This window comes from Cydia splendana, chromosome 1 (assembly GCF_910591565.1).
Source record: "Cydia splendana chromosome 1, ilCydSple1.2, whole genome shotgun sequence".
In the NCBI taxonomy this organism is placed as follows: Eukaryota; Metazoa; Arthropoda; class Insecta; order Lepidoptera; family Tortricidae; genus Cydia; species Cydia splendana.
In genome coordinates this window covers 2,150,551-2,178,493 of record NC_085960.1, presented here as the reverse complement: position 1 = coordinate 2,178,493, position 27,943 = coordinate 2,150,551, and the positions used below count along the sequence as shown (strand labels likewise).

Here is a 27,943-nt window from a genome sequence, read left to right as displayed (position 1 = left end):
AGCAATTCAGAGTTAAACTAAACATACCTGATCATACACTACTCCATTCTGGAAACTCCTAGAGCCCGAAGTTGAAGCAACACCATACGCATTGTAGTTGTAATTATCCTCCTCACTTCTAGGGCTCACGTGTCTCGCTTGGAGATCAGAGTTAAGCACATCATCCGAGTTCAACGGCCTGCCTTGTCCGGCAAAGCCATCTACTACAGGAGTTGTGTTAGACAGGAAGGAACCATCTTCGAAACTACAGCCAACCAGCCCTAAAGGACGCCTGGGCATCTCCTGTCTAAACCTGTTCACCGGAGGTTGTGGCCCAGCGAAATCAACTACCAATATCCGGTCAGCAATATTCCTACAGTCATTATGAAAGCCTATACCAGAATCACTGTTAGAAGACGTAGTCGTTATCTCGCTATGATTACTTGGCTGTGGAGAGTTAGCGATGAATTCTTGACCTTCAAGCCTTTCTAGTCTATCATCGTGCCTACACGGCCGTCTTTCTCTGGGCACTCTAAAAACGGCTCTATTGCATCTAGAGAAGTTACCAAACGCGGGACTATCGCCTTTAATAGCTAGCTTAGATATCTGCGCGAGATTTGGGCTGTTATCATCAGCCGGTAAGGAGTACATTCCTTTGACAACTCCAACTACATACTCCGCTGACGGTGGGAACTCTAAACACCTCTCAGCTACCGCATCTCTAGTACAAGTTAGTTGGAACTCTCTAGCTCGAGGTATATGCGCTTCATGCTCAGCCATTCTAGGGTCTACAGCAAAAACATGGCAGCTATGTGACGCTTCGAGGTTTTCTTCGGTTTCCGCTGCCGTTACAAGTCCAAAATATCTTCTGTCAGCGTCTGAGCCGCATCCAGCGTAGAGTATTCTTTCTCTTTGATATTGGGCAAGGATCTGTCCGCCTGGGCGTCTAAGATTCAACGCGTTAGGTAACACAGATAATAACACAGGTGTGGCTGGTCGTCGTTCCTGTCTGAGCTTGCGTACAGCGGAGCGGACGTTGCCAGGGGCAGTGCTGGCGGCGGCGCTGGGGGTTTCGATGGTGCCGAGGTAGCCGACGACGGCGCGGCACTCGAGGCGCGCGGCCTGGGCCGGCGTGAGGTGCGCGCGGCTGAGTTGAAGGATGTCGTTGGATGTGCTTGGAGCGTGGCATGCTGGAAAATTATAATGGATAATTAGGGACTATTGTGGAACATGTAATATTGCAATACGTAAGATAGCATATTATTACGGGGGTGACATCGTCACTGTGTGACGAATCCCCATTCTTAAAAAAAATGATTTAAAAAAAGATAGCATATTAGAGATATGTTAAACAATGGAAGAGTACATAAATCACACTGATATTTGTAGTGTTATTGAATTGATTAGAGAACAAGTGCATGTTAAAAAAGCAGGACTTATTATTGGTTACATAACATACATTAGTAGCATTTTAATAGAATGTTCCAGATAGATTTTATAAGGATGACTATAGAAAGACAACCTGAAGAAGTGCGGGCCCCACAGCAACTTCATGTGTGAAAAGATTTTTTATTACATAATTATATTACAGACAGTCTGAGTCTAGCAAAGTCTAGCATTACACCTGAGCTTCAAACAGTCCATCTATGGTGAGATTGGCAATAAATACTAGCAAAAATTAAGTAATATAAGGTTTTATGGATACAATGATTAATATTAAATGTGCACTGTGGGTTAAGTAAGTTCAACATGCATATGACTTAATTATTAACTTTAAAAATTAGGAACCAAGGCATTTTAACTTCTGGGTTAGTTGTTTTACGTAAAAATTGTAAATAAAATTAAACTATTTTAACGGGTTATTTAAAAAACCGCTTAATCATCTAAAGTGACTTATAGATGAATAACATTTATACTACACACCAAATAAACAGGAAAAGGACCACATGAATACAATATTTGTGAGACCTTAAACAGTGTTTTATTTTATCAATTAAAAAATTATCCTTGTTACAAAAATAACAAACATAAAACAATGACAACACATGTAAGATGAATACAAAATTAGTGCAAACACAACACATATAAGTGCAAGAATATTTCACAGCACTTACTCGTCATTCATTAACCAATTAAGGAGCTTGACTAGCCATCTGCAAAAGGAATAAAGACACAACCATTATTGTTTTATGCTGTCCTATTCACAGTTGCCATCTAATATATCGGAGCTTCCAAGGCACTCAGAAATATTTGAACACGCTTCTATTGTCAAGGTGTTCGAGCGCGTGTTCAGATATTGTAGACACCTTGGCTGCTCCGATATATCTGATGACAACTGCACAAGAGGTCTACTGCAATCTTATTCTTTTGTCTTTTCTGCCATTGTGTAAAAATTCAGGAACTTAGGAGGTTTTTCTCATCTTGCGGTTCTATATCTACCAGCCATTCTAACTAACAAGGAAATGGTAAACCAATGATTACTTGATTTGTAAGTTCAAGACTTAGGTTGATAAATATATTGCAAAAATTAAGGTTTTAAGATGCTAGGCACTTTATATTTTAATAACAAAAATAAATTTTAACTGAAAATTGGTTGTCAATAAAGATTAGGCTATTTTATACATTATTGCAAAGCAAGACCACCACCGTAGAGAAAGTAAATGTAAAAGAAATTGGAAACCACAATCAGTATTTAGAAATTTAAAATATTAAAGACTATACTTACAGAAGCAAGAGGGCAAAAGTAGGAAAACCCGTCTTGATTCTAATGTATTTAGGACTAATGCAAACAAAACAATATATGAATATTCTTGTTAAACAGATATAAACAATATATCTGTTTAACAACAAAACAAATTCACTTTATCATAAACACAACGCAATACATGTTAAATCATTTTGGAAGTCAATTAAACGATCCTATGGGGACCTTCCTGATGAACTGACCTGGGTGGTGTAGCATAGTAGGCTGCGGGCGGCGCCTTGGCGGTGGGTGCCGCCGCCTAGTCCGCGCCCGCTCATCTGGCTCAGTATCCTCCGTGTCCGTCGGCGGAGCCTCCCGCGGCGCCACGCTCAAAGCGATCGCCCCCGGCGCTGCTGCCACCAGCCGAGCCACAGAGGCATGAGGAGCTCGCGCTACGTTCGCCCCGTCCACAGCAATCAAAGCGTCCCCTGCGCGCAGACCAGCCCGCTCCGCCGGCCCTCCAGCCGCTACGGCAGACACTACACAAGGCCGCTGCCCCGCTATAGTAAACCCAAACCCTCCAGGGCCTCTCGCGACCACAACACGACGCTCCGAAGTTCGAACCAAAGCGGCCCTTCTCCTCCTTCTTCTTTGCTGTTGGGGCACCATTTTCACTGACACTGGCTTTGTTAAATACTCATCGTAAGTTGTAAAAGAATTAGAACGCGCGCCGGATATGGGATCTAATTAATAGCCCCAGGCGAAACTTCATAGAAGAAAACTAGAAAAACTAGAAAGTTTCGAGGTCTTGCCGTAACTGACATTTAGAAAGTTTGAGTGCGTTCGCTTTTTTTAAATACTGTAACCGACTTGCAACTGCAACAAAACTGCAACTTCTTTAAAGTTAATCTGACGTCTGAATATAACCCAAGTAGTTCGTAAATATTTTTTTACTATATTTCTCTCATTGTATTGTGAGTATATTATACTACTGCTTTAAAATATTATTTTTTATATTTATATCAATTCATCGCAAATATGAACGCACCCAAAAACAAAGGCGTATTTTAATTTGAAGTTACTTTATTTAATTTGAAATAAAAAATGGCGTTGTTAAGAATAATAAATAAGTCAAATAATTTAACTAGCCCCAAAATATAATACACTCAACAACACTCAATAGCAACTAAGGTAAAATTTATTTGATTTAAAGCATATTTTGTGTTGATGGTTAAACAGCAAATATACTTCTCTGATCCGTCATCTCATCTCTCAAAATTATTTACCGTGCTTCGTTTGTCAAATCCACGTTGTTTTAATTTCCTCAAAATAAATTACGGAAGCTTTATAAATCAGTACTAATTACTTTAAATATACACCATGGCTGTAAGTATAAAACTAAACGTAAAACTTACGCTGTTGAAATAGTTTCTAACCAAACAAAAATTATACTTTGCTTTTCAGAAAAAAGGCAAAATAAAAGTAAGTAAGGTGAAGCGAAACAACCAGACCACGAACAGAATGAAGAAGCAGGGCACGATGAAGCTGCAGCGGCACCGCGCGAAGCTCCAGAAGCAGAACCAGCCGCCGCCGAAGCCCGAGATCGAATACAGCAGTGAGAGCGAGGAGTCGGCCGACGAGTGGGGCGATATGTTGGATGACGAGGAGAAAACGTACATTATGAAGAGGCTGGCGAAGAACCCGAGGTTCCTGGCTGATGTGCCGGAACAAGAGGATGAGAACAAGTGAGTGAAGAAATTTTTACATAGTTGGGGCTGGACACATTGTGTGTGCTGTAATTATAATTGATTTCATACTTTAAACTTCCATGAGCCTGTAATACAAGTCTATTGACAAATTAACACTTTAATAGACCCACAATTAAACATTGTAATCACCTAGAAGTCCATAGTCCAAATAAGTCTGGATAAGAAACTTATACAGATTTAGTACATATTCTTTTACCATCGTATTTTCACGGAAACGCGTGAACAGGTTATGCTATTTCAGTCAGTCTGAGTACAAAAAGTACTGAGGTTGACTGAAGGATTCTTGTATTTATCATGCTAAATACGAATGTTTCCAAAAAAATATTATGGCAAAGGATTATGCACTACATCTATACTGTACATCATCTTTTTGTATTTTTACAAAAATATGATGTTATTATGTTTGTTATTTTTGCTATATAATATTATAGACTGTGATATGTAAAGGTTTAAATAGTTACTGAAAAAGATACCCTACCCTAAAATTAACTTAGACATTCAGATTGTCTGACTGTGACTAATCCTAATTTCAACTGCCATTAGATCAAACAGAAAACGCAGGAAAATTGACAAAGAGAAAGTTCCAAAGAAAAGGCCCCAAGTAGGAAGTGACAGTGGTGCGGAGAGTGAATCCGCATCTGAGAGCGACTTTGAGGAAAAGTATGAGCAGGAGATGGCAGAGAGACCGGCAAAAAGGATGCGGGCACTGCTGCCTATCAAGACCAAACAGGGGCTTATGGAGAGGACTGAGGAGTATGCAGGTATTGTAGCAGTTTGCATGTACAATTAGCAGCAGAAGTAGCTAAGTGGATGAGGTGTTAAAAGAATCTGAAGACAACTTAATTCTTGACCATTTTGAACAGCTCACTTGCTAAGCTTACTTCTACTGTTTCTGAATTTTAGTTTAACAAAACACTATGGTCAGTAAATCTTTGCCTAAACACCAAAATAATAATCAATTCGAGGCCTTATTTAAAACACAATCCAATACAATCCACCATTTTTGACTTTACATTCAAACTGTATAAATTCAATGGTAGATATTAATAGAGGATTAGTTGGTGTCTTTCCAAAAAATTACATCTAATAATTATCAGTTTTACCCCCAGTAAAAGTAATCTCTAAATTACCAGATCCATTATTATTCATAATTACAGACACAGAATCAGAAAGAGAGGATGACCCAGAACCTCAAAAAGAAGTACAAACAAAAGAAGAAGAACCCCAGGGCTCAGACTCCGACTCGGGCATGGAAGGAACGGGTGAAGAAGAAACTGAGACCCCTGAGGGTGGGGTGGTCAGTACCGTGGAGCTGATGGCTGCTAGGAGAGACCGGCTGAATCATGAGAAGCTGCGGATTGGAGCTCTGTGCTCTTCTCTGCTTGAGGAACCGGAAAAAAAGGTCTGTTATTTATTTTTGTAAAGAGCAATAATCAATAAAAATCGGATAAAAAAATTGGCAATAAGTATACGCGACTTTTTTAGGGTTCCGTACCTCAAAAGGAAAAAACGGAACCCTTATACTATAAGGCTTATAGGATCACTCATGTGTCTGTCTGTCCATCTGTCACAGCCACAGCCTATTTTCTCCGTAACTACTGAACCAATTAAGTTGAAATATGGTACACATAGGTAAGTCTGTGACCCAAAGACGGACATGTAACGTAATTAAATGAATTTTAAATATAGGTGGCACTTTTGGGGGGTAAATGAGACAGTTAAAAAACAAAGTTTTGCAAATTATATCAAAATCAAAAGAGCTCATTGTGAGAATCTGAAATATATTTTTTAAACATAATTTTAAGATATAGAGATTAGAAGTTATTATTCAAGAAAATAGGCAAAAAATTACCTTTCCGCCCCCTTTATCTCCGAAACTACTGGGTCTATAATTTTGAAAAAAATACACAAAATAGGTATTTACCTATAGATTACAGGAAAACCTATTAGAAATGTGTAGTCAAGTGTGAGTCGGACTTCATTACTTAGTTTTTGATCTGACCCTTACGGGTTTTTTAAAGACATTTCATTCACGTTTCACATAAAAAAATACATTGTTAAAAATAGTGTAATGTACGGAACCCTTAGAACGCGAGTCCGACTCGCATTTGGCCGGTTTTTCTTTATGGAATGAAAAATTTATCTGAGTCATTTTTAACATCAAGCTGATTTTGACAACTTCAACTTCAATTATGAAAATGAAAATGAAAATGAAAAATTGTTTATTAAGGGTTACAATTTCCATTACAATAGTAATAAGGTTGGAACCTTCTTTTAAGTATAAAATATACTTGTGGCAGAAGGCCCCGCTCTTCCATAATTTGAGAGGGTACAATCCATAATATAATTTAGTATGTTACAACAAAGTATGTTACTTATAATTACTATAAGACATGCTATAAAATTATTTCGAACTTAATATACTTAATAATATTACATATTTAACTAACTTAACCTAATTTATAGCTAGCGCGCGCGTGTATGTATGCGTGTGTGTGTGTGTGTGTGTGTGTGTGTGTGTGTGTGTGTGTGTGTGTGTGTGTGTGTGTATGTGTGTTTGTGTGTATATATTTATATTCTCTATTTATCATACGATGGCTTCCAATTCGTTATAGTGTAGGGTTTTTAACCATTCTATGACCTTTATCTTACATTCATGCATTTGTAGAGGATATATATCTAGTCGTTCGTTAATAGAATTATATAATTTAGGTGATTGATAGTGAAACTGTCTTTTTGCGAATTTTGAGTTTAATGCTGGCACTAGTGCAGCTTTAGGTTTTCGCCTTCTAATCCTAGACGTAGTTATGTACTTAATTGACACATGCAGTTTTGTAATACATCTCAATACATATAGTTTCCTTATAGATAGTAAGTTACATTCTTTATATAAGTCATCAGTAGGGTATCTATAGGGCTTAGAAAACATAACTTTTAGCAAACACCTTTGTGCTCTTTCAACTTCCAGAAACTTGGTTTTATTGGCTCCGCCCCAAATTGGAATACAGTATGTCATGATGGACTGGGCAAGTGCCGTGTATATCTGAGTGAGAAGTTCTGTAGTAGCGGCATGCTTTAGAGTTTTGAATAACCATATGAGCTTTCGGACTCGACCATTTAGATAATCTATGTGTCTGTGCCATGAGAGACGCTGGTCTAGAATAACCCCCAGATACTTGCCCAATGGAACCTTTTCAATAGTTTGGCAGTGGCAGATGCGTGTGTCGACTAGGTCACATACATGTGTTTTTATTGTAAGGTCATGTGCCTTAAAGCCCCTTTACACTACATCTTTAATTTGGCACTGAGGACTGGGTCGTACCCTCTTCGCTGGAAACTATCGAGGGTGAGACCTATACCAAAGGCAAATGACGCTACAATCGTGGAAAACTATAGGCCCATTGCCGTCCTTTCCACTCTGGCCAAGCTCTTTGAGTCAATAGTCCACCGAACTCTATGTGCACAGGTAAAACCGTTTTTATGTGACGCACAACACGGATTCAGACATAGTCGCTCGGTTAACACCAACCTATTAATTTTGGCTGATAGCATATCTGAGCACCTAGATAGAGGTATCCAAGTCGATGTCCTTTATTTTGATTTCAGTAAGGCTTTCGATCGCGTGGATAACGATGTGTTGTTGGCGAAACTAGATCGGATTGGTTTTTCTCCCGCATTGTTGTCTTTCTTCGCTAGTTATCTACGCGATCGGCAGCAGTACGTCAAGCATGGATGTTTTGTCTCGGCCCCATACCATACCCGGTCTGGGGTTAGTCAAGGCTCCATATTAGGTCCTTTCTTGTTCGGCATCATGATAAACGACCTCAGTTCAGTCCTTCAATCGGCTCAGTGTCTTCTATATGCAGATGACCTTAAGTTGGTGTATGGAGTGGAGCAAAGTACTGACTGTGAGTCGTTACTCGCCGCGGCGGTGGTGCCTGCATATATGTCAAGCCTAACATAGTCACCATGGAGCGAACCGAATTTAAAAGACTATCGGTGGAGATGCACTTTGAATCCTGCGCCGTGGAATGTATCGGACTGGACCTTGTAATTGTGTGTGTTTATAGACCCCCCAGTGGCGATATATCACTGTTTTTCTCAAAGATGAACGAAATGTTAAGTTTACAAGCTAATAAAAACTACAATGTCGTATTAGTCGGTGATATTAATATAGATTTACTATCAAAATGTAACAACACTACGTACTTATTAAATTTGCTTAGACAAAATGGTTTTAAAGCTGTAAACAAATCCGCAACTAGAATTACAAACTCAACAAAAACTTGCATCGACCATGTTTACACTAATTTACCAACTCATAACATAAAAAATGTATCCTGTCTTGATCTTCATATTTCCGACCACTTATGTGTGAGCACTACAATACTGATACAAAGAAATCAATCTTCAACCACACATGTCCTAAAGCGTGTATTTACTAATAACAACAAGCTAAGTTTCACTCAAAGTCTGGAATTTCATGATTGGGATAATTTACTACATAAAAATAAGTGCCCCAATAAAACCTTTGAATCAGTTTTGTATGTGATTAAACACTATTTTGATGTACATTTTCCTGTGAAAAAGCAACCATTAAAAACAAATGCGAGTTCGTGGCTAAATGAAAGTGTTAAAATATTACGAAACAGCATAAGAACTATTAAAAGTAAGCTATCACTAAATCCAGATGATACTGAGTTACGTTCGGAACTTCTAAAACTCGAGCCCTTATACTGGACAAAACTAGCAGATACGCGCAGCCACTACGTAAACAAAGCGATTGAAAATTGTAATGATAACATGTGCCGAAGTGTATGGCGCGTAATATCATCCGAGACGTGCAGTGATAATAAAAATAAAAACAGAGCGCTCGACATACTCGCTAGCAACACGTCTGGTAACTGCGATGCTACTCGCGCCGCGGCCGCCGCTACACTCCTAAACCACTACTACATAGACATAAATAATAACAATAGGCCACCGTGCTGCCGTACCGCCCTACAATATCTTGATAAATATTTGCTACAGGAGCCGCCTATATTCCATTATGAACAGTTTACCTTATGTGAAATGGTGAAAGCATGTAAAAATATCAAACGTAAAGATTCGCAGGATATTAACGATATGTCAACGCGTATATTAGATTATCTACCACCGACACTAATATCGCTATTGCTTATGTTATTCAATCGTTGTGTCGACGCGGGAATTTATCCGGACATATTAAAATTAGTTAAAATACAACCACTATACAAAGGCAAAGGCGAAATGAATGAGCCCAAAAACTTTCGTCCAATATCTCTGATCCCAATAATATCGAAGATTTTTGAACACATGCTGAGTTCTAAAATAATGAGACATATTACCTGTAATAACCTGCTTAACGAACAACAATACGCGTACCAACCTAGCCGATCTACTACTGCCGCAGCTCGTGATGTGATCTCGCGTGTACTGACGCACCTCGAGGGCGGGCGGCAAGTTGCAGCCATCTTTTGTGACTTGTCCCGCGCCTTCGAAATGATAGATCACTCCCTCTTAATGAAAAAGCTAGCGAGATATGGCTTTGAAGGCAAATTTTACAGCACCATTGTCTCATTCCTAAAAAACCGAAAACAAACTACCTGCGTCCTCAATGCTAGATCTGATCTAGAATCTATAGGAGACTGTGCCGTACCACAGGGATCGAGCATGGGAAATAACCTCTTTCTCATGCTCGTAAATGACGTAACTGCGGCATCCCCTGAATTAGAATACGTAATTTATGCTGATGATACTTGCATAATAGTAGTAGCTGAAAATTATAATTGCCTTGAATCTAAAGTTAATATAGCAATGGTCGAAATCAACAAATGGTTTTTGGCAAATGGAATGCTTTTAAATTTAGAAAAAACTAACATTATTCACTTTCAGTTACGTAACATCAAAAAAACCCCCCTAAATATTAAAGTAAATAATATTCTAGTTCCACAAGTGGATCAAACTAAGTACTTGGGATATGTCATTGACTCAGGGTTAACGTGGTCCTCACACATAGACCATGTTTGTGACTCACTCTCGTCAGCATGTTTCGCCCTGTCAAGACTCGCTCCAAGCCTATCTACAAGTAACCTGAAAAAGGCCTATTACGGATACTTCCACTCCATCCTTATCCGAGGCGTTGATATGTGGGGTCTGGCTGCAAACCGCGACAAGGTTTTCAAAATACAGAAACGAGCTCTGCGCATAATTTCCAACAAACCGTTTGATCACCCTGCCAAAGAACTATTTAAGACCCATAAAATACTAACACTACCAGCCGTTTATATATTAGAAGCATGTAGATACGTTAGGGCAAACCTTGAAACATACACAAAAACCTGTACCCGCGACGCAAACAGCCGCAGATTGCCCATGCTAGTCGCTCCTACGCAACGACTCGCGAAGGCCCGAAAGTCTCTCAGTATTATCGGGCCTAAAATATATAACAAAATTCCTAATGACATTAAATTTACAGATAGCGACTCAATATTCAATAAAAAACTCAAATGTTTACTTCTAGACCAAGCATGTTATTCTGTTGATGACTTTATGAAATAAATTATTATAAAATTTACTATATTAACAATTATTGCACGATCATTATTATCATATTTAGAGATTTGTAAACTTTGACTGATGTAGTATTTTTTATCTAGAATTATAATAATTATCTTATTCTCTTATTATCTTATTTCAAATGTACCTGTGTGACCTGTAAAATATTTTTACCAATAAAGTAACTGAACTGAACTGAACTGAACAAAGGGACATCGACTCGGTTTTTCTCTGGAGCACCGAAAACAAGCTGCTGTTCAACCCGGCTAAGTGTTGCGTCTGCACTTTCAGCCGTGCTCATATGCCGTTGCATGCACAATATGTGCTGGGGTCCGAGCCTATAAACCGCGTGTGTTCTATTAAAGATCTGGGTGTGGTCTTCGATACGCGGCTCACTTATCATGAGCATATCTCGACGCTTGCTGCCAACTGCTTTCGAAGACTGGGCTTCGTTACACGCAACCTTCGTCAGTTTAACGATCCTGTTGCTATCAGGCTTGTCTATAATGCACTTGTAAGAAGCAAGCTTGAGACATCATCGATCGTTTGGCATCCCTACGAATCTACCTACAGTTTGCTTCTTGAAAAGGTACAAAAAGCCTTTTTAAGGTTTTTATACAAAAAAATGTTTGGATATTACCCGTTTCTTTATCCGACAAAGTATCTCCTTGGGGCCTTAGGTTACAACTCTTTGGAGGTGAGACGTAACCTAAGCTTATTGACGTTGGCGTGTCGGACTCTGCGCGGTGATTCGGACTGTCCAGAATTGGTGAGTCGACTTGTGCGACTACATGTGCCAGACATCCCCAGGATAGCCCTCAGACCGCGGCGACGCGATCTGTTGGCTTTGCCAGCGGGACGCACCGTGTCACGACTGAACTCTCCGCTGCTCCGTGCCCTCACACAGTTGAATGCACTCTTGGCATCAGTACCCGAGTGCGACCTGTTTGCGTGGCGTTGGGTGTCTGTGAGAAATGAATGCATGAGATTCTGTGAGGTGATGGATGCGAGGCCTACATCCGTTAAGGTATAATTGTGGATGTGATAAGGACCTAGTGATTTGTAAGTGTTTGTTTGTACCTGATTGTTATATGTACCTTTGGTATATGTTAATGTTAAGTTTCATGGCGCATTGGATCTGTCTGTAAGGTCATGTAAACATTTTTCAAATAAAATAAAAAATATAATAAAATGTGGTGGTTGCGTGTTCTCGTACTTCGAAAAACATATATAGTTAGTCTTAGTGCTATTGAGTGTCAGCAGATTACAATTCAGCCATGAAGCTATTCTGTGCAGTCCGTTATTAGCTTTTTCATACACATCGTCCCATGAGCTCCCGTTGAAAACTACCACTGTGTCATCGGCGTACGAGAACACGCATCCGCCGTCAACCTTGAGGTTTGTGAGGTCATTAATATATGTAAGGAAGAGTGTGGGGCCTAGGACGCTTCCCTGGGGGACGCCATAGGCAATGTGGCTCTCCTCACTCAAAAACGTACCAATTTTTACCCTTTGGGAACGGCCTTGTACATAACTTTTGAATAGATCTAGCGGCTTTCCCCGAATACCTATTTTTTCCAGTTTATTTACGAGTAAGGGAAGAGAGACGGTGTCAAAAGCTTTCCGTAGGTCAATGAATACTTTGTCTATGTGTCGTGTTATTTCAGTTGTAAGAGCCAAGACAGCATCTTCTGTGGATTTTCCTTTTCTAAATCCAAACTGAGACTCTGAAAGAATATTGAATTTGTGAAGATAATTAGTAAGCCTGTTATTTATCAGTTTTTCTATTATTTTGGAGATAGAGGGTAGCACAGATATAGGTCGGTAGTTATTAACATTGTCTGTCTCCCCAGACTTATAAACAGGTGTTACAATAGCCTGTTTTAAAGGTTCTGGAAATGTTCCTGTAGCAAAACACAGATTGGCCAGTCGAGCTACGATTGGGACAATAACTGTTCTAGCAAGCTTCAGAAACTTTGTGGGGATTCCATCCCATCCCGGAGCACTATCGTTTTTCAGGTTCATAAGAATGGTATCCACTTCCGCGGCGTCTGTATCCAATAGAACGAAAGAAGAGGGGTTTGATGCAATTGTCACGACATCCGTGTTTTTGTCAGTTGTATGGCTTTTTAAGATTGCTTCAGCCAGGTCTTTCCCTACGTTTGCAAAGAAATGGTTGATATGGTTCGCAGCTTCAGGGGGAGACGGTTTAGTATTGAGTAGTTCCAGACTATTGTTGTTATCTTTGGCTTTGTAGTGGGTGATCTTTTTAATAGTTTTCCATAAGGCCTTGGGGTTTTTAGCTACTGCTTCAAGTTGATCCCTGTCATATTTCCGTTTTATTTTTTTAATTAAATTATTACAATAATTGCGGTATCTTTTGTATGTGACCTTCAGAATCTCATTGCCAAGATCCGATTTAGCTTTCCGTTGTAACTCATTCCTATTTCTGATACATCTAAGGATCCCTGGTGTAATCCAAGGTTTAATTGCACGTAGATTTCTTGGGATATTTTTATTTGTTTTACCGATCTCCAAGGATTCCGTAAGTTTATTAATTAAGTGTACAGCTATGTATAGTGGATCCGTATGTGACATTATATTATCAAAGTTTATTTCACTAAGGTAATCGAGTGAATTAGTTTGATTTCATTGTCAATGTTGGTGTAGGTATGCGAAATCCCCTCCACGAGTAGGTTGGATATCAGGAATTTCAGGAACTGGTTTAATTCCTGCTCGAAAGATGTCTTCTAAAGAAACTAACAAATATTGGCAGTTTATCAATATACTTATCAATTACAATTTGATAACTATTCCTTTCAGCTAAAAAATCTGTACCCAATCCTGTACCTAATGGAGGAGCGTCTAAAGGACGAAACCTTGAACCTCCACTCAGTACGCAAGATCGCCACCCTGTCAGCTTATGAGGTGTTCAAGGACATACTGCCAGAGTACCAGATCAGACACCAAGACTACTCGAACATTAAATGTAAGTTACCAATTACCATTACCAACTAACGCCCTTATTCATAAACGTTTACTAAAGTTGACAAGCCGATAATAATCGTTTGTCCCTTTCCGACGTATGATGGAAAGGGACAAACGATTATTATCGGCTTGTTAACTTTAGTAAATGTTTATGAATAAGGGGGTTAATCTTTATTGCACATAAGAAAATACACTGTACAAAAGGCGAACTTAATGCCATAAGGCATTCTCTACCAGTCAACCTTTAGGCAAAGCAGATAAGTTGTAGGCGGCGCTTATAAGGTGTTCAAGGAAGGACATACTGCCTGAGTACCAGATCAGACATCAAAACTATTCCAATGTTAAATGTATGTTATTTTTGCCAGTCCTACCAAATATAATTCGAAAAATAACATAATATTTTATAGTTCGTTTTTTTAGCATTAGAAAGAACTTGAAAGAAGGTAAGCGATCTTAACATGTATTTAAATTGAAAACGCTTTTTAAAAATCAGTAACTATTACTTATGAAAGCAGAAGAATATAAATTATCGTATTAGACTCATACCGTTTACCTTATTTCTAATGCTAAAAAAAACGAACTATATAGATATAACGGAAGCTAAACAATTCTTGTCTTATTTCTGTATTTGACGAATCAGGACTTATTTACCAAACCATATATGTGTCGCTTAACTTCTAACTCGGGTAAATCCATTCGACCCTTTCAGCAAATATCTACCCTATTACCTTTTCTTAATACCAAAATTGTATAATCTGACAGATGGATTTACCCGAGTTTGAAGTTAAGCGACTCATATAATAGGGATTTATTCTTAATTAAACTATTTTTAATTTGAACCTTGTTCTTGTACTATAGTAAATTGGGGTGAATTTCGTTTGTTTGAGAAAACCATGAGACAAAAGAAATGCTACTTTATTTGGTTTATGAAAGGTTCTAATTAGATTGAAACGGAGTGTACATTGTAATGCACATTGGGCCTTACGAGGATATACTAATGTTTTGTTTTATTCATTTGTATTACAGTAAAGAAAGACACGTTATCTCTATACAAATACGAAAAGGAGTTACTAGAATTCTACAAAAGATATCTACAGAGGCTTGAAAAAGCTTGTACAGTTCTAAGACCCAAAAAAGGAGATACAAGGTGAGTTATTACAATATCATAAGGAAACAAGAATTTGTTATGCTTAACCTGACACACCGAGAAAACAAATAAAAACAAATACAAGATGGAGAGATGAGCTAAGAAATTTCGACAGATACTGGTGGAGAATAGCACAGAATAAGAAAAACTGGGGGAGGCCTTCTCCGCATTCGCGACATGCAAATAAATGTAATAAATTGTAATCCAATGAAATTGTGAAAAAAATACATAAAATAAAGGCTTTTACTACTACTATGTTTAACCCTTAATGCCTTATTGAGCTTTTTGTGGGTCTAAGTCGATCTGTGTCAAAAATTGTGCTATAATATTTATTTATTTAAATTTGCTTAAAGTATTTTTCCGGCTAATTTTAATTAGGGTTCCGTACCCAAAGGGTAAAACGGGAGCCTATTACTAAGACTCCGCTGTCCGTCCGTCCGTCTGTCACCAGGCTGTATCTCACGAACCGTGATAGCTAGTAGCTAGTAACAGTTGAAATTTTCACAGATGATGTATTTCTGTTGCCGCTATAACAACAAATACTAAAAAGTACGGAACCCTCGGTGGGCGAGTCCGACTCGCACTTGTCCGGTTTTTATCCACGAGATACCTTAATCTCTGTATCTATTCACTTGTTTCTGATAGCTGTACTTACTTAATACAGATGTAGTGCATAATTATTTTCCATCGTTTTTTCACGGAAACGTACGAACGTGTCTCGCTATTTCAGTCAGTCTCGGTACAAAAAGTACTGAGGTTGACTGAAGTACCATGACAATTTTTTTATGTACAGAAAACCAGACCAAGCAGCCGTCAGTCTAGCCCTAGTGTCCCTCCGGTGCCTCTGCGGCCTGCTAGTGGCCCGTCCACAGTTCAACTACGCCACGAACATCGCGCAGACCACCGTGCCTTTCATGGACTGCGGCAACGCGGACGCCGCCGACATCGCCACGGAGTGCGCACAGACCGTGTTCCAGGAGGATAATAAGGGGGAAATTACTTTAACGGTGAGTTTCCTCAATCGTCCGCTAGATGGTGCTGTGCCCGGCGCTGCATTACGCTATCAACATTTTTCTGTAGGTTCTATAAAGGTCGCACACTGAGATGGCCGATATTGTCAAGCAGTGCGCACACACCGTGTTCGGAAATTCTAAAATAGAAATCACTCTAACGGTAGGTTTGCTCAATTTTATACTAGATGGCGCTGCTCCTTGCGCTGCATCGCGATATCAACATTTTTCTGTAGGTTGTATAAAGGTCGCACACTAAGATGGCCGATATTGTCAAGCAGTGCGCACACACCGTGTTCGGAAATTCTAAAGGAGAAATCACTCTAACGGTAGGTTTGTTCAATTTCATGCTAGATGGCGCTGTGCCCGGCGGTGCATTGCGCTATCAACATTTTTCTGTAGGTTGTATAAAGGTCACACACTAAGATGGCCGATATTGTCAAGCAGTGCGCACACACCGTGTTCGGAAATTCTAAAGGAGAAATCACTCTAACGGTAGGTTTGTTCAATTTCATGCTAGATGGCGCTGTGCCCGGCGGTGCATTGCGCTATCAACATTTTTCTGTAGGTTGTATAAAGGTCACACACTAAGATGGCCGATATTGTCAAGCAGTGCGCACACACCGTGTTCGGAAATTCTAAAGGAGAAATCACTCTAACGGTAGGTTTGTTCAATTTCATGCTAGATGGCGCTGTGCCCGGCGGTGCATTGCGCTATCAACATTTTTCTGTAGGTTGTATAAAGGTCACACACTAAGATGGCCGATATTGTCAAGCAGTGCGCACACACCGTGTTCGGAAATTCTAAAGGAGAAATCACTCTAACGGTAGGTTTGTTCAATTTCATGCTAGATGGCGCTGTGCCCGGCGGTGCATTGCGCTATCAACATTTTTCTGTAGGTTGTATAAAGGTCACACACTAAGATGGCCGATATTATCAAGCAGTGCGCATACACCGTGTTCCGAAATTCTAAAGGAGAAATCACTCTAACGGTAGATTTATTCAATTTCATGCTAGATGGCGCTGTTCCTTGCGCTGCATCGCGCTATCAACATTTTTCCGTAGCTTGTAGCTTTCAGGGGGCACAGACCGTGTTCCAGGAGGATAATAAGGGGGAAATTACTTTAACGGTGAGTTTCCTCAATCGTCCGCTAGATGGTGCTGTGCCCGGCGCTGCATTACGCTATCAACATTTTTCTGTAGGTTCTATAAAGGTCGCACACTGAGATGGCCGATATTGTCAAGCAGTGCGCACACACCGTGTTCCGAAATTCTAAAATAGAAATCACTCTAACGGTAGGTTTGCTCAATTTTATGCTAGATGGCGCTGCTCCTTGCGCTGCATCGCGATATCAACATTTTTCTGTAGGTTGTATAAAGGTCGCACACTAAGATGGCCGATATTATCAAGCACGCACACACCGTGTTCCGAAATTCTAAAGGAGAAATCACTCTAACGGTAGATTTATTCAATTTCATGCTAGATGGCGCTGTTCCTTGCGCTGCATCGCGCTATCAACATTTTACCGTAGCTTGTAACTTCCAGGGGTCGAAAATTGCCTGCGAGGTGCGAGGAGTTTACATTGAAATTATCTTTTCACATCACTTATTCGGAAAAGGGCTTTTTCTTCCCTGCTAGGAGGGATCAAAGTGGCACTTTTCTTCCCTGCTAGGGGGGATCAAAGTGGCACTTTTCTTCCCTGCTAGGAGGGATCAAAGTAACACTTTTCTTTTCTAGCACACTATAATTTCATTTTTTTGCTTATTATTTTTTTAGCTTAAATAATCTGTTTAAGCATCAGATTGTGTCAACACTAAGATTTTTTTATTTTCCTCATAGTTGATGTGAAAAGCAGTATGTGTCACACGGTATCAAAATTATTTCGTCTTGGGCGTTAACACTTGAATCTCTCATTACGCTCAGGATTCAATGTACGCCCTTGACGGAAATAGATCATTTTGGTCCCTTGTAACACAAACTACTATTTTTCTCAGATTGTCCGACTAATCAACCAGTTAGTAAAGCGACGTGGGGAACGCCTGAAGCCCACCGCTTTGCGCTGCCTCCTGAGCCTCAAGATAAGGGACGTCGACCTCGACGCGGAGGCCGATGTCAAACACAAGAAGAAAATGGAAGAGAAACACAAGAAGAGGATCGTTAACTTGTCTAAGAAGGAGAAGAAGGTATGGTCTGTCCTTAATACCTATTTACCTACAGTCAGAAACAGAAGTAGTTCAGTGCCCATACAACCATTTCCAGTCGCCGTTACGACGCGGTGTTGACACATCTTGTGTCGACACCGTCTGTTTCGGTCACAATTCCAGTCGCAGAGTCGTCGCCGTGTCGACACAGTTACCAGAAATGGGGAAGGGTCGACACATGACACAAAGTGACATAAAGTGTGGTCGCCGTGTGCACACATTGTTTCGGGTTTGCGACTACTTTATGCCAAAATCATTCGTTCATTTTGTTCCTGTCAAATGGAAACTGTCAGATGGAAAAATACTTAAATAAAAATAAGTGACATTAATACGCCATCTCTAAAACGGATTAGAAGACGTAATTATATATTGTTTGCATTTATATTACAATATGACTTAAATTATTATGGGGAATTAAACTGCTCGAGTGATTTGATAAACTAAGTGTAATATAATCAACGCGCCACCACATTGTTTTAGTTTAGCCGGAAATGAAATTGTTTACTTCTCAGTGCCTGTGTTCATAACTATATTATTTGAAGCATTTTTAGTACTTCGATGCGTATACTATACTTAAATAACAGAAATAACGCTTTACATACTACGAAACTTGTTAATTATGATGTATAAATATGGTTCAAGGCTGAGAAATATTGCAGTCACAAAGTAGTTGCAATGTTTCGACTTTGTGTCGACTCTGTGTTGACACATGACACGCGCTGTCAAAAGTAATAACAAAGTTACTGGTATGTTACTGGATTTGCAAAATGGCTCCTTGTGTTGATTTGTTTTCAGATATTCTCAAAGTGTAAAAATGCCGTGGTCAGAGATGGGCATTAATCGATTAACTGTTTATTCGACTAATTAATGGAATAAAAAAAGTTAATTCTCAAATTTTAATCGCGATTAGTTTAGTCGACCTAACATAGATTGAAATTGAATTAATCTGAATATTAATCGAATAAATTATCGATTAAATCTCGATTGAAAGTTGACAGGGGGCCATTTTTGTACGTAAAAATAATAGAAATGTCTTGCATGCAGATGGTAGCAAAACACTTTGTCATAAAAGTCGAGATGGGTGTCGATATATAGGTTTTAGGGAGTGCCGATTTCGAAAATAATGACCATTTTGGAATCCGAAATGGCGGCCATGCACTGTGTCATAAAAGTCGTCATGGATGTCGTTTTATACGTTTTAGGGGGCCCCAATTTTGAAAATGATGACCATTTTGGAATCCAAAATGGCGGCCATGCACTAAGCCATAAAAGTCGTCATGGGTGTCGTTTTATAGGTTTAAGGGGGCGCAGATTTCGAAAATGATAACCATTTTGGATTCCAAGATGGCGGCCATGCACTATGTCATAAAAGTCGTCATGGATGTCGTTTTATAGGTTTTAGGGGGCCCCGATTTAGAAAATGATGACCATTTTGAAATCCAAAATGGCGGCCATGCACTATGTCATAAAAGTCGTCATGGGTGTCGTTTTATAGGTTTTGGGGGGCGCAGATTTAGAAAATGATAACCATTTTGGATTCCAAAATGGCGGCCATGCACTATGTCATAAAAGTCGTCATGGGTGTCGTTTTATAGGTTTTAGGGGGCGCAGATTTCGAAAATGATGACCATTTTGGATTCCAAGATGGCGGCCATGCACTATGTCATAAAAGTCGTCATGTATGTCGTTTTATAGGTTTTAGGGGGCCCCGCTTTCGAAAATGATGACCATTTTGGAATCCAAAATGGCGGCCATGCACTATGTCATAAAAGTCGTCATGGGTGTCGTTTTATAGGTTTTGGGGGGCGCAGATTTCGAAAATGATAACATTTTCAATTTAAAAATGGCGGCAATGCACTATGTCATAAAAGTCGTCATGGATATCGTTTTATAGGTTTTAGGGGGCGCAGATTTCGAAAATGATGACTATTTTGGATTCCAAGATGGCGGCCATGCACTATGTCATAAAAGTCGTCATGGATGTCGTTTTATAGGTTTTAGGGGGCGCAGATTTCGAAAATGATGACTATTTTGGATTCCACTTTTATGACAAAATACGTAGCCGCCATCTTGGATTATAAAATGATCATCGTTTTCGAATTCTGCACTCCCTAAAACCTATAAATCGACATCCGTGACGACGCAAGTTATCTTTATTTTCAGATCTAACAAATTGCTACAGAATACAAAGGACAAAAAAGAAGCGAGGAGGTAATGAAACAAGCAACAAAAATACAGATGATTCCTCGACGCAATTGGGTGATTCTTAAATTGTGCCCAGATTTTTTTTGTCATAAAAGTTTATATTTTTCACATATTACTAAATCTATGGCAAAAGTTATAATATTGCAATGGATTCCATCGCATGTAGGTATAAGTGGCAATGAGACAGCTGATGCATTAGCAAAACAGGCATGCAGCGATGGCATTGAATTTCACTTGAAACATTATATGGGGGCAATAATGACTGTTTACATTTAGTCAAATTAAAGTGTCGCGAATTGTGGAAGGAATATTTCGACGAGAGATCTAGGGACAAAGGTATTTGGTATAAGACAATACAGCCACAACCCTTTAATTCTCCTTGGATTGATAATAGTGTGTTGTGTAGGCAGGATCTAGTTTTATTATTGAGATTGCGCTCTGGACACATTCCATTGAATAAGTTCGCCTACCTCATGCGTAAAGTGAATTCGGAATTATGCACCTTATGTAATCGCGTCGAGGATGTGTATCATATTTTAATGGAGTGTGTCCGAAATGAGCGACTTAGAAGACAGATATTTCATGACAATGACAGTTCCATTGGGTTATGTAATACCTACCTTTCGAACCCCATGTCTGAGGTTGTTGAAAAGGTACTAAATATTGTTAAGTGCGGTCTGAGGGACAGAAATGTGGGATGTAATTAAACTAGATGTAGCTATTTACTTTCTTTTAACTTTGTTAATTAAGTCTGTTTTTTATGGTGTGACATATTCGTTCAATCGAAAAAGCCCCTTAATAAAGGAAAAAAAAAAAAAGTTCCGTGACATTTCGACCTTGTAATTTTTTAAGTAAATGTTTTTGTTTATCTATGAGGATCTCACTAGAATAGTATAATCAAGGTATGTTTATATTTGATGAATGAAATAGTAACGCAAAAAAAAATATATTTGTGTCTTATATTCCTGCCGAAGACTTTTATTTTACCTTTTCCTTCTACACAAGTTTGGCCAAGTAATAAGAATTTAGGGCACTCAATTTTATTTTGACTTCTACAACAGTAAAGCTACGAGGCCATGTTTTGGTATCGTTTTCGTATAAATTCGCAGTACCAAATTTAGTTAAGGTATCACATTGACACCATTCCGAAGTAAAAACATATAAACTTATTAAAATACTTTCTTTTAAACTCCTCTTCACGCTTAAACTGCTGAACAGTTTTAATTTAAATTTGGTACACATATATTTTGAGTCCCGAGACAGGATATAATAAGTTATCTCAAAAATCACCCTTTAAAGGTGTGAAATGAGGTGTAGGGGGGAATTCAGAATTGACTTCTTGAAGTTAATACTGTTTAAGTTTAGGTTTGAAGTCATGTTTTTTCATCATTTTTAACTAAATCAAAGATGTAGACCATCCCAAATTTCATATAAATCGGTTCAGCGGTTATTGATTTCCCGTACAAATTTCCACGCCACTTTTCACACCTTCAAAAGATGATTTTGGTTATAAGATCTATCCTATGTCCTGTTCCGGGACGCAAACTATTTCTATACCAAATTTCAACGAAATCGGTTCAGCGGTTAAGCGTCAAGAAGAGTTTCAAAAAAACCGGCCAAGTGCGAGCCGGACTCGCGTATTAAGGGTTCCGTACATTAAGTCCGACTCGCGCTTGACTGCACATTTCTAATAGGTTTTCCTGTCATCTATAGGTAAAGAACTATTTTGTGTATTCAGACGGACATACATACAGACGCACGAGTGATCCTATAAGGGTTTCGTTTTTTCCTTTTGAGGTACGGAACCCTAAAAAGATTTATTTTTATTTTGTGGAATGGTGTCAATGTGATATCTTAAATGGATTCAGCACCCCAGATTTATACGAAAACGATACCAAACACGGCCTAGCACCTTCACTGATATAGATATATCAAGATAAAATTGAGAGCCCTAAATAAACTTTCAAGAGCGGATATCTCAAAAACTATTCAACATATCGAAAAAATTGACGGAATAAACTTGTAACAAATTAAATTAACTTTCATTTTGTATAAGTGGCCATGTCGCTGAGATGCATAGTTTCCGAGATATAATCGAAAAACGGGAAAATGGGACCTTCAAAGCCCCCTCTCTCCCCCCCCGCTCAAGGGCTACGGCCGGGGACTTTTGATATGTTCACCTCCTAACTTGTCAAACCGAGTTACGGAGTCAAAAATTGTGTTCCGAGCATTTCCCTCTACAACTTTTGGAGCATTCGTTGCCTGAGCTAAGTAGCTTATTGAATTTCTTTAAAAACTTTTCTGTAAAAGGTTGACGGGTGTTGGGTGTTTATATGGTTTCGGTCGATTATTATCATTTGCATTGCCCATGATGACTTACTAGAATTACGAGCACACGAGACACTAATAGTAGTTTGACAAACCTTGGTTTTCAAGAGGTATTTTATATTGACATTTGCTGTCACAAATTTGCTGTCAGATTTAGTCGCAAACCGCACGCAAAGTGCACACAAATGTGTCGACACCTTGTTACGGAAAAGTGTAGACACGGCGACGACACTTTGTTTCGAAACAATTCTAGACACATTGTGTGGACTCTGTTACGACACATCTGACATTTAGTTACCACTTTGTGATTCTGCGACTGGAATGGTTATATGGGTGGTTCTGGTGTTTAAAATTATCTGAACACAAGTTCGATCATTTCAAAACACCTGGCTTGCTTAGCTATTTTCTATGCTGACTGTACAGAAAATTTCAGTATGCAGAAAATTTCAAAAAAGGTCGAAAAGTTTTTGTAAATTTCTGAGTTATTTATGTGGAAAATTTTGGCCTAATCTCATCTCTAGATTAAGGCTGCGTTTCCACCAAAGATGCGCTAGGATGCGTAGCGAGGGATGTGTCTGTTACTTTGTTGAGAACCAATAGAACCACTTCATTAGCCTACACTCGCTTAGCGCAGGTCTAGTCGGAATTTGTTTATTGGTTCACGGTACAGGCAACATTCCTATTATTTACTTACTATATCTTGTTTATTATAGCGAGCGAAAAAGCTCAAAGAAGTAGAACGAGAACTTCTAGAGACAGAAGCTCAAGAGAGCGAAGTCTCCCGCCGGAAACAGCTGACGGAAGTCACCAAGACCGTGTTCCACATTTACTTCCGGTTGCTGAAGACGGCGCCGAGATCTAAGCTGCTGTGTGCGGCGCTGGACGGACTAGCCAAGTGAGTAGTAATCTTAGTTTTTATATCCCAGATACTGAAATGACTAAACTTCATTTACTACACCACAGTGGCGTGCACTTCATAAAGGCAAAAAGGCACTGCCTACCCTACTATAATTCCGATGTCTATCCTCTTAAACTACTTAATTTAATTTATACCTGATCGTACTATCAGTAATCGATATAACTTAAAACATTCTAAAAATTAATAAGCGCTCCATCTACCGGTTAAGCTTTGTCATCAAGTCATCATCTATAATAATTCTACGCGACGAAGTTTACACCACGCGGCACTAGCGCCGCTACGTGCCTTGCACGGCAAAGACAGAAAACATTTCCGTCTAAATCTTTCTATGTGTGCCTCCCCGTGAGTCGTCGTTACGCGGTTACAGTGTAGTGGACCTTCCTATAAGTACGAGCACACAATTATACAAGTAACGCACACATTTAGACGCAATAGGCAGTGTCTTTCGTACCAAACATAAACGAATGACGCCCGAAAGTTTCCGAATAGTTCCGATGTTTACGTGACTATTTTAAAAAGTAGCATTTGCTATGGTAATTTAGTGCAAAAACGAGACTATTTTTTTATTCGTTTACAGTATTTGGTTAAGTTTATTTACATTTTTTATTCGGTCGCCATTGTTTGTTTGTTTTGGTGAGTTTATGAGATAACAGTTAACAGTTGCCGGAAATTATAAAGTGCGATTAGTGAAAAAATGGATAATTTTATCTGTGAAAGTTGTGGGTGTGGGTGTGTGTGTGTGCAAACTATTAAAAATGATGCGTTTTCGAAGCTTTCGTTTAGCCAAAAAAAGAAGTAATTGAAAAGACTTGACAACAAAATGAAAACCATCACGCAATTTTTTTGGTGAGTTAGTAGCTCTCATTTTTTAAGGTTCCGTACCCAAAGGGTAAAACGGGACTCTATTACTAAGACTCTGCTGTCCTTCCGTCCGTCCGTCTGTCATCAGGCTGTATCTCACGAACCGTGATAGCTAGACAGTTGAAATTTTCACAGATGTATTTCTGTTGCCGCTATAACAACAAACACTAAAAACAGAATAAAATAAAGATTTAAGTGGGGCTCCCATACAACAAACGTGATTTTTGACCGAAGTTAAGCAACGTAGGGCGGGGTCAGTACTTGGATGGGTGACCGTTTTTTTTTTTGCCTTTTTTTGCATTATGGTACGGAACCCTTCGTGCGCGAGTCCGACTCGCACTTGCCCGGTTTTCTGATATAATTTTGCCTAGCCAGTCCCAAATCTCTGTGCACGCTACTGCTACACCATAGAAGACGAAGTGACAAATTTACAAATAATTAGGTTCCATGACAAAATAAAAATATACAATAATCTAAACTTAAATTCCTTACGAACAAATTAAAATCTAACCTAACCTAACCTAACCCTGAAATGATAGTTTGATTGCCTACTATTTCAATATGTATGATTTTGTATTTAACGACAATCCAACTGGATTGGGCAAACAGTTACCGCTAGGTGGCGCTGCTTTTCAGAATCGCGCTATCAAAGTAAAAATATATCTAAGGTGGTTGGGACAAACATTTTGTACGATCTGAGTGTATATTTTTATATTTCCAGATTCACCCACGTAATCAACCTCGAATACTACTCCGATCTCGTCGCCATCTTGGCCCGGCTGACCCAGGACGAGCTGATCGGGTCCCGCGAGCGCCTGCTGTGTGTGCGCTGCGTGCTCGCCATCCTGGCGGGCTCGGGCGACGCCATCAACGTGGACCCGGGCAGGTTCCACACGGCGCTGTACGCCGCCATGCTCACCGTACATGCTGGTATGTTAATGACCGAGCGAGCGCGAAGCGTCTATTTCTGCTTCATGGGCTAAAATGCTTTCATATTTAAGTCCGTTTAAAAATTTAGAAAACTTATTAAATGGAAGCTTTCTTGCACCAATTTTCATGTTTCTATTTGACTTAGGGCTGATACAGACGGACTGCAACCCGACTGCAGTTTGTATAGGAGCTGCACGCCGACTGCACGCTTACTGCAACGTCGACGTGCAGTTCCCATACAAGTTGCAGTCGGGTTGCAGTTTGCAGTCCGTCTGTATCGGTCCTTAATGGCTTTGACTGGCAGAGAATGCATTTGTTTATTTGTGCAATATAATTTTAAATAAATAGACAAATAAACCAATTCCAGGGAAAACGCACGACGACGCAAAGATCGTGCTAGAATCCGTGGCGCAGATCTGCGCGCGGGCGCGGCGCGTGTCGGCCGACGAGCTGGCCGCCTTCGCCAAGCGCCTGGCCACTCTCGCGTTACAACTGCAACATAATGGAGCTTTGGCCTGTTTGACGCTGTTACATCAATTGGCTCAGGTAGATGAAAATTATATGTACTTAATTATTAGCTTAATAGGGGCCGTGCATGAACTGTAGGAGGCAGCACAGGAGCCCTGTTTATTGGCGCGAAGTGTAAATGTCAAGTCTAAGCTTCCAAATCTTCCAATGTAGCCCACAAGATGGCAGAACCTACAATGCACAAGAAAACGTATACGTGACCTGTAGAGGGCCAAACTTGCATTGACGTTGTCAATGTTTAGTTTATGTTTCCGATTCGAGCCACAAGATGGCAAACCCTCCAGCGCGCACGGTCCCTATGGCGGATTTTACAACTCGACTACACTTGGAAAAAATAATAGTAATTCCCAAATATGAATGTCCTTAATTTTTAGGGTTCCGTACCCAAAGGGTAAAACGGGACCCTATTACTAAGACTCCGCCGTCCGTCCGTCCGTCCGTCCGTCCGTCCGTCCGTCCGTCCGTCCGTCCGTCCGTCCGTCTGTCACCAGGCTGTATCTCGTGATCTGTGATAGCTAGACAGCTGAAATTTTCACAGATGATGTATTTCTATTGCCGCTATAACAACAAATACTAAAACCAGAATAAAATACAGATTTAAGTGGGGCTCCCATACAACAAACGTGATTTTTGACCGAAGTTAAGCAACGTCGGGTGGGGTCAGTACTTGGATGGGTGACCGTTTTTATAGATAAAGATAATGGTACGGAACCCAACCCTTCGTGTGCGAGTCCGACTCGCACTTGGCCGGTTTTTTTTTTATTTACAGCAAAGCAAAGCCGTGGAATCACTGTTCGAGCCCGACCCAGAATCCGGCGCGGGGCACTTCGACCCGACCCTCGAGTCCCCGGCGCACTGCCACGCGCGCTCCGCCGTGCTCACCGAGCTGTGTGTGCTGCAGCACCACTACCATCCCGCCGTGCAGCAGGCCGTCACCAAGAGTGATAGTAAACTGTAAGTTTGTAAACCTTCTTGCAGGTTTTTCTTTGTTAGGGGTCTCTAAACTACGACCCGCGGTCCAAATTAGCTTACTTTTGGCCCGCGGGAAGGAACCGCGAGAGACAGGCCATTGTTGCGAAAAACCGCTTCACATCGACGCTATACGGCAACAACAAATAAACTAAAATTTCAAATAAAAAAAGGAATAAAAAAAAATTAAAGTTCGCCTTTGTACTTCAATTTCTAAAAAAAAAATCTGAATCTGTCAACCGTGGTTTGAACTCACAATTTTTGACCACCACACATATGAAAGGCTAATACCAAAATAACATCCATACAAAAGTCCATACCAAACCGTTTCTATGATTACAGCTCGGCTGTCCACATCTTCGAACAGTACGACGGGTCCCAAATGGCGTTTAAACCGTCCATCCCCCCTCCCAAGCCCAGAAATAAAGCTAAAGTGCCCCCCACTCACGTGTGGGCTCAGCACGACTTCAAACAGCTGTGTGAAGATGTTGAGAACAAAGTGAATTTGAATGAGGTTGACTTTGCATTGCTCAAGAAGAAAAGGTGATTGTGGACGTTTAGTGAATAAATGTGAATGTTAGTTATTTTACTTTTTTTTTTCTAAATACTATATATACTATTCTTCTATTTGCCGCTTAACATTCCTACTCCGTCTCTCTATCTGGTACCACTTCACACTTAAACCGCTGAACTGATTAAAACGAAATTTGCTATGGATAGTGATTGAGGCCTGGGGAAGGACAATCACCATCATCATACGCGCACATAGCCCATAGCACACCCATAGTAAAATTGTAGGTTATTTTATGCCGAAGAAATGGGAGTGGGTAGAAAAGGAAAATATA

At 39.8% G+C, this 27,943-nt stretch overlaps 2 protein-coding genes across 3 annotated transcripts in view; one reads left to right on the top strand and one right to left on the bottom strand.

Annotated features, from left to right (window-relative positions):
- The window catches only part of LOC134806903 (regulator of G-protein signaling loco), a 122,426-nt gene extending 118,904 nt beyond the window's left edge, over window positions 1-3,522 (bottom strand). The window contains exons 1-2 of one of the 2 annotated variants that reach the window (XM_063780330.1): window positions 2,926-3,522; window positions 28-1,169 (exon numbers count right to left, since the gene is read on the bottom strand). In XM_063780330.1, the coding sequence (XP_063636400.1) occupies window positions 28-1,169; window positions 2,926-3,331 (1,548 nt within the window). In that variant the 5' untranslated portion in view covers window positions 3,332-3,522. The remainder of the gene's footprint in view (window positions 1-27; window positions 1,170-2,925) is intronic. The other variant, XM_063760003.1, reaches the window with a different exon arrangement.
- Window positions 3,523-3,920: 398 nt separating this feature from the next.
- LOC134789391 (nucleolar complex protein 3 homolog) lies at window positions 3,921-27,678 on the top strand. Its single transcript, XM_063760023.1, has 13 exons — window positions 3,921-4,048; window positions 4,127-4,407; window positions 4,975-5,192; window positions 5,589-5,833; window positions 13,834-13,999; window positions 15,025-15,145; window positions 15,939-16,152; window positions 18,152-18,340; window positions 23,605-23,786; window positions 25,393-25,601; window positions 25,969-26,147; window positions 26,899-27,083; window positions 27,441-27,678. Exons 1-13 carry the CDS (start codon window positions 4,043-4,045, stop codon window positions 27,643-27,645), a joined length of 2,400 nt encoding a protein of 799 aa, XP_063616093.1. The 5' UTR covers window positions 3,921-4,042; the 3' UTR covers window positions 27,646-27,678.
- Window positions 27,679-27,943: the final 265 nt, after the last annotated feature.

Bases quoted from the DNA above. Each gene is read 5' to 3' on its own strand.
- LOC134789391 (XM_063760023.1), top strand. The intron at 5,193-5,588 runs GTATTGTAGCAG...TCATAATTACAG, and splicing joins GAGGACTGAGGAGTATGCAG to ACACAGAATCAGAAAGAGAG. The intron at 14,000-15,024 runs GTAAGTTACCAA...TTTGTATTACAG, and splicing joins AGACTACTCGAACATTAAAT to TAAAGAAAGACACGTTATCT.